Raw genomic sequence first — 17,423 nt, 5'->3', positions numbered from 1 at the left:
CAGCTCTATATTATCCGTGTCGTCGTTCAGCCACAACTCGGGGAAACTAAATAATATATTACAGTTTTTAATGTCCCGTTGGTAGGATAGTCTTGATCGTATATCATCCATTTTGTTTTTCAACGATTGCATGTTGGCCAATAGAAAGGATGGTATTGGAAGTTTACTCACTCGCCTACGAATTCTCAGAAGGCAGCTCGACCTCCGCCCCCTTTTTCTCTGTATTTTCTTCACGCAAATGATGGGGATTTGGGCCCATTCCTGAGAAAGCAGTATATCTTTCACTCGAACTCGTTTAAGAAAATATATTCGGCCATTTCGAGGTGAGCAACCACTGTTCTGATGTCCAGAAGTTATTTTCGGTCATAAGAGACGGTAGCAGCAACATTTTGCTTGTTTTTACGGGCCCACGACTGATGTATCGTCATTAGCTAGCTAGCTAAGATTAGCATGCTAGCGATGCCAGGATTATCTACCTAGCTACCTAGCAACCTAGGGTTGTTTGTTATTGTAGTTTGGTCAGGGCGTGGCAGGGGATGTTTGTTTAGTGTGTTTAGTTGTTTTTTTGGCCAATGTTCTATGTTAGTCTATTTCTATGTCTGTGTCTATGTATTCTATTTCTATGCTTAGTTTATTGGGTTGACCTTCAATTGGAGGCAGCTGTTCCTCGTTGCTTCTAATTGAAGGTCCTATTTAATAGGGGTGTTTTTCATTGGGATTTGTGGGTAGTTGTTTCTCCGGATAGTCATTTGTCCTTACGGGAATGTTTTTTGTCGTTGTTTTGTTCAAGTGTTTTGTTTTGTTTCTTTAATAAATAAGAAGATGAGCATACACATTCCCGCTGCGTTTTGGTCTACTCCATACGACGAACGTGACAAGACCAATGGAAACCGATGCAACCCTGCTGGCTACATGCCTAGCTAGATGACCAGTTGGTGACAGTGAGGTCCATATAAGATTCATAGCTTTAAAAGTGGCTTCGTGCAGAAATAAAAAATAAAATACTGTTTCATGAGCTAAGTTATCTAGCAAGGTACAGTGCATTCAGAAAGTATTCAGACCCCTTGACTTTCACATTTTGTACGTTACAGCCTTATTCTAAAATTGATTACATAAAACAATGCCTTGTCCATCTAAACACAATACCCCATAATGACAAAGCGAAAACAGCTTTTTATAAATTCCTGCAAGTGTATTGAAAAACCCCCAGAAATACCTTATTTACATAAGTAATCAGATCTTTTGCTAATTAATGGTTTTCTTCAATAATCTATACGCAATACCCAATAATGACAAAGTAAAAACAGGTTGTGTAAATCTGTAAAGAAATATAAAAATGAAATATCACATTTACATAAGTATTCAGACCATGTTGAAGCACCTTAAGCAGCGATTACCGCCTTGAGTCTTCTTGGGTATGACGCTACAAGTTTGGCACACATGTATTTGGGGAGTTTCTCCGATTCTCTCTGCAGATCGTCTCAAGCTCTGTCAGGTTGGATGGAGAGAGTCGCTGCACAGCTATTTTCAGGTCTCTCCAGAGATCGGGTTCAAGTCCGGGCTCTGGCTGGGCCCCTCAAGGACATTCAGAGACTTGGCCCGAAGCCACTTCTGCGCTGTCTTGGCTGTGTGCTTAGGGTCGTTGTCCTGTTGGAAGGTAAACCTTCTCCCCAGTCTGTGGTTCTGAGCGCTCTGGAGAAGCTTTTAATCAAGGATCTCTCTAAACTTTGCTCCGTTCATCTTTCCCATGATCCTGGCTAATCTCCCAGTCCCTGTGGCTGAAAAATATTGTAATGGCGCAGGAGAGGATGGCTGCTGTTTTATTGGCTCTTAACCAACCATGCTAATTTGACCGTTTTTTCACATTGTTTGTACCTTATTTTGTATATAATGTTGCTGCTACCGTCTCTTATGACCGAAAGGAGCTCTGGACATCAGAACAGCGATTACTCACCTCAAATTGGAAGAAGACTTTTTCTTTATTGAATCGGACAAGAGAGATTTACTCCAGACACCCGAACAGGCCCTCATCCCCGTCATTCACAGGAGATGCAGACTGAGATTTTGCAGAAAGAGATCGGGGTGCCTTGTGAGGCTCAGGCGACGAGTGGCTAATCTGCCTCTGCCATCCATGCTATTGGCCAACATACAATCGCTGGAAAATTAATTAGACTAACTAAAAGCACGTATATCCTACCAACGGGACATTAAAAACGGTAATATCTTATGTTTCACTGAGTCGTGGCTGAATGACAAAATTAATAACATACAGCTTGCTTACACTGCATCGGCAGGATAGAACAGCAGCCTTTGGTAAGACAAGGGAGAGATTGGAGAGATTGGAGAGATTCTTTTGGAGAGATTGGAAACCCAAATTGGTCTACATGGACAAGTTCTGGCCTGGTTTAGATCTTATCTGTCGGAAAGATATCAGTTTGTCTCTGTGAATGGTTTGTCCTCTGACAAATCAATTGTAAATTTCGGTGTTCCTCAAGGTTCCGTTTTAGGACCACTATTGTTTTCACTATATATTTTACCTCTTGGGGATGTCATTCGAAAACATAATGTTAAATTTCACTGCTATGCGGACGACACACAGCTGTACATTTCAATGAAACATGGTGAAGCCCCAAAATTGCCCTCGCTAGAAGCCTGTGTTTCAGACATAAAGAAGTGGATGGCTGCAAACTTTCTACTTTTAAACTCGGACAAAACAGAGATGCTTGTTCTAGGTCCCAAGAAACAAAGAGATCTTCTGTTGAATCTGACAATTAATCTGGATGGTTGTACAGTCGTCTCAAATAAAACTGTGAAGGACCTCGGCGTTACTCTGGACCCTGATCTCTCTTTTGAAGAACATATCAAGACTGTTTCAAGGACAGCTTTTTTCCATCTACGTAACATTGCATAAATCAGAAATTTTCTGTCCAAAAATGACGCAGAAAAATTAATCCATGCTTTTGTTACTTCTAGGCTGGACTACTGCAATGCTCTACTTTCCGGCTACCCGGATAAAGCACTAAATAAACTTCAGTTAGTGCTAAATACGGCTGCTAGAATCCTGACTAGAACCAAAAAATTTGATCATATTACTCCAGTGTTAGCCTCCCTACACTGGCTTCCTGTTAAGGCAAGGGCTGATTTCAAGGTTTTACTGCTAACCTACAAAGCATTACATGGGCTTGCTCCTACCTATCTTTCCGATTTGGTCCTGCCGTACATACCTACACGTACGCTACGGTCACAAGACGCAGGCCTCCTAATTGTCCCTAGAATTTCTAAGCAAACGGCTGGAGGTAGGGCTTTCTCCTATAGAGCTCCATTTTTATGGAATGGTCTGCCTACCAATGTGAGAGACGCAGACTCAGTCTCAACCTTTAAGTCTTTACTGAAGACTTATCTCTTCAGTAGGTCCTATGATTAAGTATAGTCTGGCCCAGGAGTGTGAAGGTGAACGGAAAGGCTGGAGCAACGAACCGCCCTTGCTGTCTCTGCCTTGCCGGTTCCCCTCTTTCCACTGGGATTCTCTGCCTCTAACCCTTTTACAGGGGCTGAGTCACTGGCCTACTGGTGTTCTTCCATGCCGTCCATGGGAGGGGTGCGTCACTTGAGTGGGTTGAGTCACTGACGTGGTCTTCCTGTCTGGGTTGGCGCCCCCCCCTTGGGTTGTGCCATGGCGGAGATCGTTGTGGGCTATACTCGGCCTTGTCTTAGGACGGTAAGTTGGTGGTTGGAGACATCCCTCTAGTGGTGTGGGGGCTGTGCTTTGGCAAAGTGGGTGGGGTTATATCCTGCCTGTTTGGCCCTGTCCGGGGTATCATCGGATGGGGCCACAGTGTCTTCTGATCCCTCCTGTCTCAGCCTCCAGTATTTATGCTGCAGTAGTTTATGTGTCGGGGGCTAGGGTCAGTCTGTTACATCTGGAGTATTTCTCTTGTCTTATCCGGTGTCCTGTGTGTATTTAAATATGCTCTCTCTAATTCTCTCTTTCTCTCTTTCTGTCTTTCTCTCGGAGGACCTGAGCCCTAGGACCATGCCTCAGGACTACCTGGTATGATGACTCCTTGCTGTCCCCAGTCCACCTGGCCGTGCTGCTGCTCCAGTTTCAACTGTTCTGCCTGCGGCTATGGAACCCTGACCTGTTCACCGGACGTGCTTGTTGCACCCTCGACAACTACTATGATTATTATTATTTGACCATGCTGGTCATTTATGAACATTTTAACATTTTAACATTTTGACCATGTTCTGTTATAATATCCACCCTGCACAGCCAGAAGAGGACTGGCCACCCCTCATAGCCTGGTTCCTCTCTAGGTTTCTTCCTAGGTTTTTGGCCTTTCTAGGGAGTTTTTCCTAGGGAGTTTTTCCTAGCCACCGTGCTTCTTTCACATGCTTTGCTTGCTGTTTGGGGTTTTAGGCTGGGTTTCTGTACAGCACTTTGAGAATATCAGCTGATGTACGAAGGGCTATATAAAAATAAATTTGATTTAAATTTGATTTGACAAGGGGTGGCAGTCTATGTATATTTGTAAACAACAGCTGGTGCACGATATCTAAAGAAGTCTCAAGGTTTAGCTTGCCTGAGGTGGAGTATTTCATGATAAGCTGTAAACCACACTATCTACCTAGAGAGTTTATTTGTATTTTTTGTAGCTGTCTACATACCACCACAGTCCGATGCTGGCACTAAGACCGCACTTAATGAGATGTATACCGCCATAAGCAAACAGGAAAATGCTCATCCCGAGGCGGCGCTCCTAGTGGCCGCGGACTTTAATGCAGGGACACTTAAATCCGTTTTACCTAGGATGTTAAAACCAGAGGGAAAAAAACTCTAGACCACCTTTACGCTACACAAAGAGATGCGTACAAAGCTCTCCCTCACCCTCCATTTGACAAATCTGACCATATTCTCCTGATTCCTGCTTACAGGCTAAAATTTAAGCCGGAAGCACCAGTGACTCGGTCAATAAAAAACTGGTCAGATAAAGCAGATGCTAAGCTACAGGACTGTTTTGCTAGCACAGAATGGAATATGTTCTGGGATTCTTCCCATGGCATTGAGGAGTACACCACATCAGTCACTGGCTTCATCAATAAGTGCATCGATGACATCGTTCCCACAGCGACAGTACGTACATACCCCAACCAGAAGCCAAGGATTACAGGCAACATCCACACTGAGCTAAAGGGTAGAGCTGCTGCTTTCTTGGAGCGGGACTCTAACCCGGAAGCTTATAAGAAATCCTGCTATGCCTTCCCACAAACCATCAAACAGGCAAAGCGTCAATACAGGACTAATATCAAATCATACGACACCGGCTCTGACGCTCATCGGATGTGGCAGGGCTTGCAAACTATTACAGACTACAAACAGTAGCACAGCCGAGAGCTGCCCAGTGACACGAGCCTACCAGACGAGCTAAATTACTTCTATGCTCACTTTGAGGCAAACAACACTGAATCATACACGAGAGCATCAGCTGTTCTGGACAACTGTGGGATCATGCTCTCCGCAGCCGATGTGAGTAAGACATTTAAACAGGTCAACATTCACTAGGCCGCAGGGCCAGATGGATTACCAGGATGTGTACTCCGAGCACTCACTGACCAACTGGCAAGTATCTTCACTGACTTTTTCAACCTCTCCCTATCTGAGTCTGTAATACCAACATGTTTCAAGCAGACCACCAAAGTCCCTGTGCCCAAGAACACTAAGGTAACCTGCCTAAATGACTACCGACCCGTAGCACTCACATCTGTAGCCATGAAGTGCTTTGAAATGCTGGCCATGGCTCACATCAACACCATTATCCCAGAAACCCTAGACCCACTCCAATTTGCATACAGCCCCAACAGATCCACAGACGATACAATCTCTATTGCACTCCACACTGCCCTTTCACACCTGGATCAAAGGAACACCTGTGTTAGAATGCTATTCATAGACTACAGCTCAGCGTTCAACACCATAGCGCCCTCAAAGCTCATTACTAAGCTAAGGACCCTGGGTCTAAACACCTCCCTCTGCAACTGGATCTTGGACTTCCTGACGAGCCACCTCCAGGTGGTAAGGATAGAAAACAACACATCCACCACGCTGATCTGCAACACGGGTGTCACTCAGTGGTGCGTGCTCAGTCCCTTCCTGTACTCGGCCTCCCTGTGGCTCAGTTGGTAGAGCATGGTGTTTGCAACGCCAGGGTTGTGGGTTCGATTCCCACGGGGGGCCAGTACAAAAAAATAATAATTGTATGAATTGAAATGTATGCATTCACTACTGTAAGTCGCTCTGGATAAGAGCGTCTGCTAAATGACTAAAATGTAATGTACTCCCTGTTATCACTCATGATTGTATGGCCAGGCATGACTCCAACACCATCATTAAGTTTGTCGACGACACAACAGTGGTAGGACTGATCATCGACAACAATGAGACAGCCTATAGGGAGGAGGTCAGAGACCTAACCGTGTGGTTCAAGGACAACAACATCTCCCTCAATGTGATCAAGACAAAAGACATGATTGTGGACTACAGGAAAAGGCGGACCGAGCACGCCCCCATTCTCATTGATGGGACTGTAGTGTGGCAGGTTGAGAGCTTCAAGTTACTTGGCGTCCACATCACCAACAAACTAACATGATCCAAGCACACCAAGACAGTCATGAAGAAGTCACGACAAAACCTAATACCCCTCCCTGACCAAGGTCCTTCTCCCCCAATTGTTCAGTTGGCCAGGCAGCCAGCTTTAGGAAGGGTCCCAGTGGTTCCAAACTTCTTCCATTTAAGAATGATGGAGGCCACTGTGTTCTTGTGACCTTCAATGCTGCAGAAATGTTTTGATGCCCTTCCCCAGATCTGTGCCTCGACACAATCCTGTCTCGGAGCTCTACGGACAATTTCTTCAACCTTATGGCTTGGTTTTTGCTCTGACATGCACTGTCAACTGTGGAACCTTATATAGACAGGTGTGTGCCTGTCTATATAATCATGTCCAATCAATTTAATTTACCACAGGTGGACTCCAATCAAGTTGTACAAACATCTTAAGGATGATCAATGGAAACAGGATGCACCTGAGCTCAATTTCGAGTCTCATTGCAAAGGGTCTGACTACTTATGTAAATAAGCTATTTCTGTTTTCGATTTGTCATTCTGGGTTATTGTGTGTCGATTGCTGAGGAAATTGTTTTATTTAATCCATTTTAGAATAGGGATGTTAAGTAACAAAATTTGGGAAAAGTCAAGGGGTCTGAATACTTTCTGAAGGCACTGTATTTCAATCATATTGAAATAGGCCTAAAGCTTACTGTTTATATTTTAATGCTGTCATCTCGGCTTTCGTTTTAAGCATATTTCTATGTGTTGCTTGTTTGTATCAATTGCAAAAACATTGGCAACTTTGTGTTTGTAGTCAACTTTATTCTGAAGTTATTGAGATCACTGAGAGAAGGATAACCCATGTGAATCTTTGTTTAGCGGAGATCTTCTGTGTATAAAGTGACGTGGGAGGGCAAAAAAACATCTAACGACGCACTTAGCTGTTCTATAAGTGGTCTTAGGCAGCTGTTAGATTACGAGCATTTTCAAGTGCAACTTTAATAATAATGGTTTTGGGAAACAGCTCAGAGATTTAAAGATGCTCCAACGAAGGTTATAAGGATGAAGTTAGCCTTAAGATGCCCTTGGGAAACAGGGCCAAACTCTCAAACTCTGCTCCCATCTGTTTTCATATTTACCATATACTGCCATTTATACATGTGGGAATGAATGTGTGGTCTTTTGCGGGAGTTGAAAAGCTGTGTACAGAATTGCTAAGAGTATTTGTAGGATTTAGAGTACCTATCCAATGTCAGGTTTGTAAATATGTATTCTTAAAAGTATTTTGTACTTGTCTAATGACTCTGTATTGTATTTTAGCAGGTGTTTCTCTGCAGTTTCTCATTTGTCACAGTATTTGTATCAGCAGTTACCAAAATTGCTATTGATGAGCCAGAGTTATGCATGCTACCACACCTGATTCTACTACTCAGCTGTTCATCAAGACTTCAGCTGTTCATTGAGACATTGAATAGTAGAATCAAGTGTGGTAGAACTAGGCATGAACAGGAAAGCCTGCAGAACCCTGTAGCTCTTCAAGAGCAATTGTGGCCATCCCTGAATTGTATGTACACATGTTACAATCAGATATAGTATGTTTGATTGTACATTTTATAGTTGTATTGTGTACTTTACATTTTATAATGTGCTTTAAATTTGATTGTTTACATGTAATGTAGTACTAAGCCTTTCTTCAACAAACTTTAAACTACATTTTCATGTAAATAGTTAATGGGTACATGTTAATTATTTGTGTGTCCCCCCTCAAATGCCTTGTAAATCAGCCTTCAAAGGATTGTGCAACAAGAGAGCTCTGAGGGTCAATTATTTCCTTCATGCCTCCTTCTTATGACAGCTACATGCACAGTTGCACATGCACACACACACACACACACACACATACACACATGTACGCACACACACACACTTTCCCTCACTTCCCTCCCATCAGAGTGGGAAAATAAATCAAGCACACACAGTGAATGCTCCTTCTGATAGCTTCTGCGAGAGTGTCGGTGTATGTGTGTCACTCCTTCTGTGACCACCATAACTGTTTAACCTAGCTCTTATTTCTGCTACTAATGAAAAAAACACATTCCCATCAGTGGAGGTTCCTCAGAGGAGAAAGGGGAGGACCATCCTCACTGAATTTCATAAAAATAAAAATAGTGAAACGTTGAAAAGTTATAATTTTTAGATAAAACTATCCAAAATATATTCACGTAAATATGCAATTGGTTAAAACACACTGTTTTGCAATGAAGGTCTACAATAACCTCAACAGAACTCTGTAGGGTAGCATCATGGTGTAGCCGGAGGACAGCTAGTTTCCGTCCTCCTCTGGGTGCATTGGCTTCAATACAAAACATAGGAAGGAAACTCATGGTTCTCACCCCCTTCCATAGACTTACACAGTAATTATGACAACTTCAGAGCTTTTGCAGCATGAACTGACATGTTGTCCAATCAAAGGATCAGAGAACGAATCTACACTGAACAAAAATATAAATGCACAATTTAAAAGATTTCATTGAGTTCATATCAGTAAATCAGTAAATTTAAATAAATTCATTAGGTCGTAATTTATGGATTTCACATGAATGGGAATACAGATATGCATATTTTGGTCACAGATACCTGAATAAAAGTTAGGGACGTGGATCAGAAAACCAGTCAGTATCTGGTGTGACCACAATTTGCATCATGCAGCGCTACACATGTATTTCACATAGAGTTGATCAGGCTGTTGATTGCGACCTGTGGAATATTGTCCCACTCCTCTTCAATAGCTGTGCGATGTTGCTGGATATTGGCGGGAACTGGAACACGTAACTTGCTGACTGTATACTGTACATGATTGTAGCGGGTTTACTAACGCATTCGTTTTAATAACTAATGTTGACTATGATGCTTGCTAATATGGTGACAATGATGTAGGCTGTATTTAGAGGTTAGAAGTTATAATATGAAGGTTTGGCTTGGAAAGGTATTTTCGCCTGGTCACAGACAGTTGATGTGTTATGCACTGAAGTCCACAAGCGAAGGGGAAAGGTGGAGAAGAGTGCGTAGATGCAAGAAGGAATTATACAACGAGCAAAGTGATCATGCTGTTTGTGCTATGTGGCTGCTATGAAAGTGAACTGTGTTTGTGTTTGATCTGGGGTTGAATTCATTCCACCGATTCTGTTGAAAAACGTTTCTTAAACGGAACGAAATGGGGATAAACATATCTGGATTTGTCCAATAGAAACTCTCGTTTGCAGCTGTTGGACTAATGATTACACCCTAGATCAACTAAATGCAGGCAAGGCGGTGTTGAATGTGTCGCTGTTTGTCACCTAGATTACTAAAAATGTTCTCTCGATCTGTGCACCTACATTGTAAACTTTCATTCATAGGCTAGGTCAGTGTTTCCCAACTGAGGGTAGACGTATTCCCTAGGGGTACGTGGGAAGTCCCCAGGGGTACATGGGTGGATTTTCCAAAATGTGGAGAAAAAAATATTGGGAAAAATTGTAATATTAATATTAATTAATATTAAAGTTATTGCAATCTTAATAGGTAAGGAAACATTTATTGAAGTCACTGGTGTGAAACGCTAGCCCTCTTGGAGTATGACAAAATGCACCTAAAGGACTCGCAGACCATGAGGAACAAGATTCTCTGGTCTGAAGAAACCAAGATTGAACTCTTACTCTCTTGGCCTAAATGCCAAGTGTCACTTCTGGAGAAGACCTGGCACCATTCCTAAGGTGAAGCATGGTGGTGGCAGAATCATGCTGTGGGGATGTTTTTCAGCGGCGGGGACTGGGAGACTAGCCAAGATTGAGAGAAAGATGAACAGAGCAAAGAACAAAGAAATCATTGATGAAAACCTGCTCCAGAGTGATTTTTCTATTTTCTATTTTAATTAAACCTTTATTTAACTAGCGATCAGGTCCTCAGACTGGGGCAAATGTTCACCTTCCAACAGGACAAAGACCCTAAGCACAGCCAAAACAATGCAGGAGTGGCTTCTGGACAAGTCTCTGAATGTCCTTGAGTGGCCCAGCCAGAGCACGGACTTGAACCCGATCGAACATCTCTGGAGAGACCTGAAAATAGCTGTGCATTGACGCTCCCCATCCAACCTGACAGAGCTTAAGAGGACTCCCCAAATACAAGTGTGCAAGCTTGTAGCGTCATACCCAAGAAGTCTGTAATCACTGCCAAAGGTGCTTCAACAAAGTACTGAGTAAAGGGTCTGAGTACTTATGTAAATGTAATATTTCTGTTTTCTTTTTTTATACATTTGCAAACATTTCTAAAAATCTGTTTTTGCTGTGTCATTAAGGGATATTGTGTGTAGATTGATGAGGGAAAAAAGCAATTTAATCCATATTAGAATAAGTCTGTAATGTAACAAAATCTGGAAAATGTCAAGGGGTCTGAATACTTTCCAAATGCACTGCACATACTTATGTGAAGTGACATTTTCATTCATCACCCTAATCAAGACCAAGCACAGGAACTTGTCACCTTGTCATCACTTGTCACACCCTGATCTGATTCACCTGTCCTTGTAATTGTCTCCACCCCCCTCGAGGTGTCGCCCATCTTTCCCATTATCCCCTGTGTATTTATACCTGTGTTTTCTGTCTGTCTGTGCCAGTTTGTCTTGTTTGCCAAGTCAACCAGCAGTTATCTCCTAGCTCCTGTTTTCCCCCAGTTTTTCTCGTCCTCCTGGTTCTGACCCTTGCCTGTCCTGACTCTGAGCCCGCCTGCCTGACCATTCTGCCTGCCCCTGACCTCGAGCCTGCCTGCCTCCCTGTACAGTTTTGGACCCTGACCTGGTTATGAACTCTTGCCTGTCCCCGATCTGCCTTTTGCCTACCCCTTGGACTATAATAAATATCAGAGCTCAAACCATCTGCCTCCCGTGTCTGCATCTGGGTCTCGCCTTATGTCGTTATGTCACTGCTGTTGCCACCCTGCCCCCAAAGACTGACAAATCTTATGAGTGAGAGACATGGTCAAGATTCTGATTGATTGGTGAGTCCTCATGTGTCGTACACAAGCCTAGAAATATGGGTGTAGTCGGAGAATGTTGACAACATTCGATCTTTGTTTTTGTATAATTTGGCTGGACACTGAAGATGTGAACAAATCCTATAAGAAAGATTAAACTGATGTTTGTATTTGTATTTATTATAGATCCCCATTAGCTGCTGCCCAGGCAGCAACTACTCTTCCTGGGGTCCAGAAAAATGAAGGCAGTTATACATTTTTTTTAACATTACAATATTACAGATTTCACAACATACAGTGGCTTGTGAAAGTACTCACCCCCCTTGGCATTTTTCCTATTTTGTTGACTTACAACCCTGGAATTAAATTAGATTTTGGGGGGTTGTATCATTTGATTTACACCACATGCCTACCACTTTGAAGATGCAAAATATTTTTTATTGTGAAACAAACGAAATAAGACAAAAAAAAACAGAACTTGATCGTGCATAACTATTCACCCCATGTCACGTCCTGACCAGTAAAAGGGGTTATTTGTTATTGTAGTTTGGTCAGGGCGTGGCAGGGGGTGTTTGTTTTGTGTGTTTCGGGGTTTTGATGTATGTTCTATATTTGTTCTATGTTGTGTTTTTTCAATGAACTCCAATTAGAGGCAGCTGGTGGTTGTTGTCTCTAATTGGAGGCCATATTTAGTGTGTTCATTTTCACTTGTGTTTGTGGGTGGTTGTTTCCGGTTAAGTCTGTGCACCTTACTGGACTGTTATCGTCGTTATTTTGTTTAAGTGTGTTTACCTTCAATAATAAAGAAGATGATAAATATACCCGCTGCGTTTTGGTCCACCTACAACGACGCTTATGACACCCCAACAAAGTCAATACTTTGTAGAGCCACCTTTTGCAGCAATTACAGCTGCAAGTATCTTGGGGTGTGTCTCTATAAGCTTGGCCCATCTAGCCACTGGGAGTTTTGCCCATTCTTCAAGGCAAAACTGCTCCAGCTCTTTCAAGTTGGATGGGTTCCGCTGGTGTACAGCAATCTTTATGTCATACCACAGATTCTCAATTGGATTGAGGTCTGGGCTTTGACTAGGCCATTCCAAGACATTTAAATGTTTCCCCTTAAGCCACTCAAGTGTTGCTTTAACAGTATGCTTAGGGTCATTGTCCTGCTGGAAGGTGAATCTCCGTCCCAGTCTCAAATCTCTGGAAGACTGAAACAGGTTTCCCTCAAGAAGTTCCCTGTATTTAGCGGCATCTATAATTCCTTCAATTCTGACCAGTTTCCCAGCCCCTGCCGATGAAAAACATCCCCCACAGCATGATGCTGCCACCACCATGCTTCACTGTGAGGATGGTGTTCTTGGGGTGATGGGAGGTGTTGGGTTTGCGCCAGACATAGCATTTTCCTTGATGGCCAAAAAGCTCAATTGTAGTCTCATCTGAACAGAGTACCTTCTTCCATATGTTTGGGGAGTCTTCCACCTGCCTTTTGGCGAACACCAAACGTGTTTGCTAATTAATTTTTTTAGGCAATTGCTTTTTTCTGGCCACTCTTCTGTAAAGCCCAGCTTTGGAGTGTATGGCTTAAAGTGGTCCTATGGACAGATAGGCCAATCTCCGCTGTGGAGCTTTGCAGCTCCTTCAGGGTTATCTTTGGTCTCTTTGTTGCCTCTCTGATTAAAGCCGTCCTTGCCTGGTCTGTGGGTTTTAGTGGTTTCTCTTGGCAGGTTTGTTGTGGTGCCATATTCTTTCCATTTTTTAATAATGGATTTAATGGTGCTCTGTGGGATGTTAAAAGTTTCTGATCTTTTTTATAACCCAACCCTGATCTGTACTTCTCCACAACTTTGTCCCTGACCTGTTTGGAGAGCTCCTTGGTCTTCATGGTGCTGCTTGCTTAGTGGTGCCCCTTGCTTAGTGATGTTGCAGACTCTGGGGCCTTTCAGAACAGGTGTGTTTATATACTGAAATCATGTGACACTTAGATTGCACACAGGTGGACTTTATTTAACTAATTATGTGACTTCTGAAGGTAATTGGTTGCACCAGATCTTATTTAGGGGCGTCATAGCTAAGGGGTGAATACATATGCACGCACCACTTTTCTGTTTTAAATTGTTTAGACATTTTTTAAACAAGTTTTTCACTTCACCAGTTTTGAATATTTTGTGTATATCCATTACATTAAATCCAAATAAAAATCAATTTAAATTACAGGTTGTAATGCAACAAAATATGAAAAACGCCAAGGGGATGAACACTTTTGCAAGGCACTGTATTAAGTGTGTGCCCTCAGGCCCCTACTCTACTACCACATATCCACAACACAAAATCTGTGTTAACGTGTGTGTATAGTGCATATGTTATTGTGTCTTTGCCTATGTTTGTTGCTTCACAGTACCCGCTGTTCCATTAGGTGTATTTTTATCAGTTTTTTTATCTAATTTTACTGCTTGCATGTTAAGTGTACATGAGTGTTATTATAGTAATACATTAGAATTGTTTTGCAGTTAAATAACAGACAAATAATATTAATTTTAAACCTAATTTTTGTCCAATTTACACCTAATCTAGTAATCACATCAGTACCCAAAAAAGGTTGGGAACCACTGTGCTAGATTATAGGGAAAAATGTTGTATAATGTAGTAGCCAAACCTATCGATGTTACATTGAGCTGGGGGAATGGAATATGAATGACATTAAATGGCACCGACCACCACTGATGCACAGTCACAAGCCTCAGTCACACACATACACAGTTGTCACACACAAAAGGAGATGGGTACCAAAAAAACACACTCTCTCTCCTGACAATCCCAGCCATTGTTTCGACCAGCACAACACACTCACAGAGAAAAACAGACATGGTGTCTAGGGGGGTGATATCACCACAGGTTTTCCCCGCTGATTTTATACACACATATAGACTAGATACAGTAAAGAATTTCAGCTTTATCCTCACATTCTCATACATATAAATCTATAATTTCATTCTTCCACCCCTCCATCCTTCCAGCTATCAGTATTCACTCAGCTGTGATTAACAGAGGTTAAAAACTAGTAAATAAAAGGGGACAGTGAGTGCAGTCAGCCAGCGAAAGGATGGGAAGAGTAGTGAAGGGATAACGGAGGGTTCATTTGGACTCACCTGAGTGTGTGGCACCATGGGGAAAAGGTTAAGGGTTGTGGGTCTCTTAGGGCGGTATATATCCATGGTTTCTAGAGTGGGGTCCTCGGTTACTGGCAAGGGTGCTGTGGAAGATGGCTTAGATGACTCCTTGTCGTCGCGGTAACCATCATCCCCGTCAATCAGATCCAAATGGAGCATCTCGGCCTGGAGCTGGCCGACAGCACCCAGCTCCGCCTTCCCCACCACACTATTGTGGCCCCGCCTCACACAGCCCTGCAGGGATTGGACGATACGTCAGTCAGTCCAGAGAGAGAGAAAGGCAACGGAAGATACAAGCAGAGACACACAAAGGGAGATAAAGATTGAGAGAGAGAGACAGAGGAAATGGAACAAGATGAGAAGGTAGAGAGAGGGATAGAGGAAGGAGAAAATAGGGGGGATTGGGGATTGAGTTGGCCAATTAGAGGCTGATCTGACATCAGCTTGTACACTGTCACTGCCGACGATGAGCCACTTATATCAGGGAGAGAAAAATAGAGCGGGAATAGCCAAATGGAGAGATCAAGGCAGAGAGACTATTCATAGCAGCAGTTTGTTTACTGACTGTATCTACATAAATGGATTGATGGACATGAATGCCACTACTTGTAGAGCTCAACATTACTCTTTCTCTGAGGTGCTGGAAATAACTGAAAGTACACACACACACACACACACACACAAACCATACTGTAAAGTATTGTGCATTGTGGGAAAATGTTGTGGACAAGGAAATAATTTTATTTTTAATGATATTGTAATTCCACCCCACAGAATACAATACTTTTGTTTGATATTATTGTTTCTGGCTCATTTACATATTTTGAGACGTGCCTTGAAAAAGGCTATATTTGTTGCATCTGTTAGTCAGATTGCAGTATCAATTTAACTGATAGGAGTGCCTCATCAATTTAAAATGTATAGGGGACAGATTGGAGTGGCAGCAAGTCATGGTTGAGCATTTTGCCATGTCCTTTTTGTATGTTGCCGTTTAGTCACTGCCAGTTTGGAAGCCTTTGCTAAAATCCCAATGCAGTCAAAATTCTGTTTTTGATGTGTTTTGTATCATATTGTACAACAGCTGATGAAACTAACACTGTAAAAAGTGTAAACATGTTATCAGTGTTATTTCCTGATAGTTGCTGATTGATATTAGTTGCACTCTACACCGAACGTTCTAATCAGCAGGTTTGCATGGGCAGGAGTTTCAGCTTACCATGGTGACATCACCATGCTGTACATTGGTTTATAGACCAAAAACAGAGTTCCAAACCTCTCTGCCAATAACAGCAAGTTTTCAGTTTTCACGTCCCACTCAGATCACTCCCAGAAGGTCCTAGGAAAATTCTTGCTTGAATTTCTTTTTTTGGGGGGGGAATCTATTACAGTAAGGTACTTAATTGTTACCCAGAAAGGATTATATATTGATAGAAAAACGTCTGCATTGGGCCTTTAAGGCCTCTAGAAGTGCAAGGGATATAAAAAAAAAATATATGAATTTATATATTGACCAACTCAGTGGTCTTGTGGTTTGAATGTCCGCCCTGAGATTGGAAGATTGGGAGTTTGATCCCCGGCCATATTATACCAAAGACTGTAAAAATGGGACCCAGTGCATCTCTGCATGGCACTCAGCTTTAAGGAGCTATATTGGGGGTAAGGCCCTGCAATATGCTAGCATCCTGTCCAGGGGGTGTACTTGTAAACCAAGCTACATCACTCTACAGAAACAGGAGATAGGCTCCTGCTCCTATGAGCCGTTCCGGCTCACACAAGCCAAGGCTAGTGCAAGGCCTGACCCTGGTACGGGATCAAACTTATTCATTGATATGCTGTTTTGCAAGTTTTTCACTTCACCAATTTGGAATATTTTGCAAGGCACTGTATTAACCTGTCTGGGCCAGTGGGACACTTGCGTCCCACCCTAATCAACAGCCAGTGGAATCGCGTCGCGCTAAATGCAAAACCTCATAAATGCTATAACTTCAATTTCTCAAACATATGACTATTTTACACCGTTTTATAGATACACCTCTCCTGAATCGAACCACGTTGTCCGATTTCAAAAAGGCTTTACAGCAAAAGCAAAACATTAGATCGTGTCAGCAGAGTACCCAGCCAGAAATAATCACACAGCCATTTTCAAAGCAACTAGCATGCATCACAAATACCCAAAACACAGCTAAATGCAGCACTAACCTTTGACAATCTTCATCAGATGACACTCCTAGGACATCATGTTACACAACACATGCATTTTTTGTTCGATAAAGTTCATATTTATATATAAAAACAGCATTTTACATCGGCGCATGACGTTGAGAAAATCTTTTCCCTCAAATGCTTCCGATGAATCAGCGCTACAATTTACAAAATTACTATTCGAAAACATTGTTAAAATGTAATATTGTCATTCAAAGACTTATAGATTAACATGTCTTGAATGCCATCTCTTTGCCAGATTTAAAAATAATTTTACTGGGAAATCACACTTTGCAATAAACGACGTGGTATGCCCAGAAAAAAAGTCAAGGCTATAAATGTTGGAGCCATCTTGGAACGATCAACCATCAAAAATACTATTGTAAATAATCCCTTACCTTTGATTATCTTTATCAGAAGGCACTTCTAGGCATCCCAGG

General features: G+C 42.3%; 1 protein-coding gene and 1 non-coding gene across 2 annotated transcripts in view; one reads left to right on the top strand and one right to left on the bottom strand.

Moving 5' to 3' along the window:
* LOC106561900 (C-Jun-amino-terminal kinase-interacting protein 1) overlaps positions 1-17,423 on the bottom strand; it is a 117,923-nt gene that overhangs the window by 74,764 nt on the left and 25,736 nt on the right. Inside the window, exon 3 of the mRNA XM_014126231.2 lies at positions 14,761-15,015. Coding sequence (XP_013981706.2) covers positions 14,761-15,015 — 255 coding nt within the window. The remainder of the gene's footprint in view (positions 1-14,760; positions 15,016-17,423) is intronic.
* Positions 6,161-6,235, top strand: trnaa-ugc (transfer RNA alanine (anticodon UGC)). The gene has a single exon. It is a non-coding gene; the product is annotated as a tRNA-Ala (tRNA).

Source organism: Salmo salar, chromosome ssa11 (assembly GCF_905237065.1).
Source record: "Salmo salar chromosome ssa11, Ssal_v3.1, whole genome shotgun sequence".
Taxonomy (NCBI): domain Eukaryota; kingdom Metazoa; phylum Chordata; class Actinopteri; order Salmoniformes; family Salmonidae; genus Salmo; species Salmo salar.
This window is presented reverse-complemented; position numbering and strand designations above follow the sequence as displayed.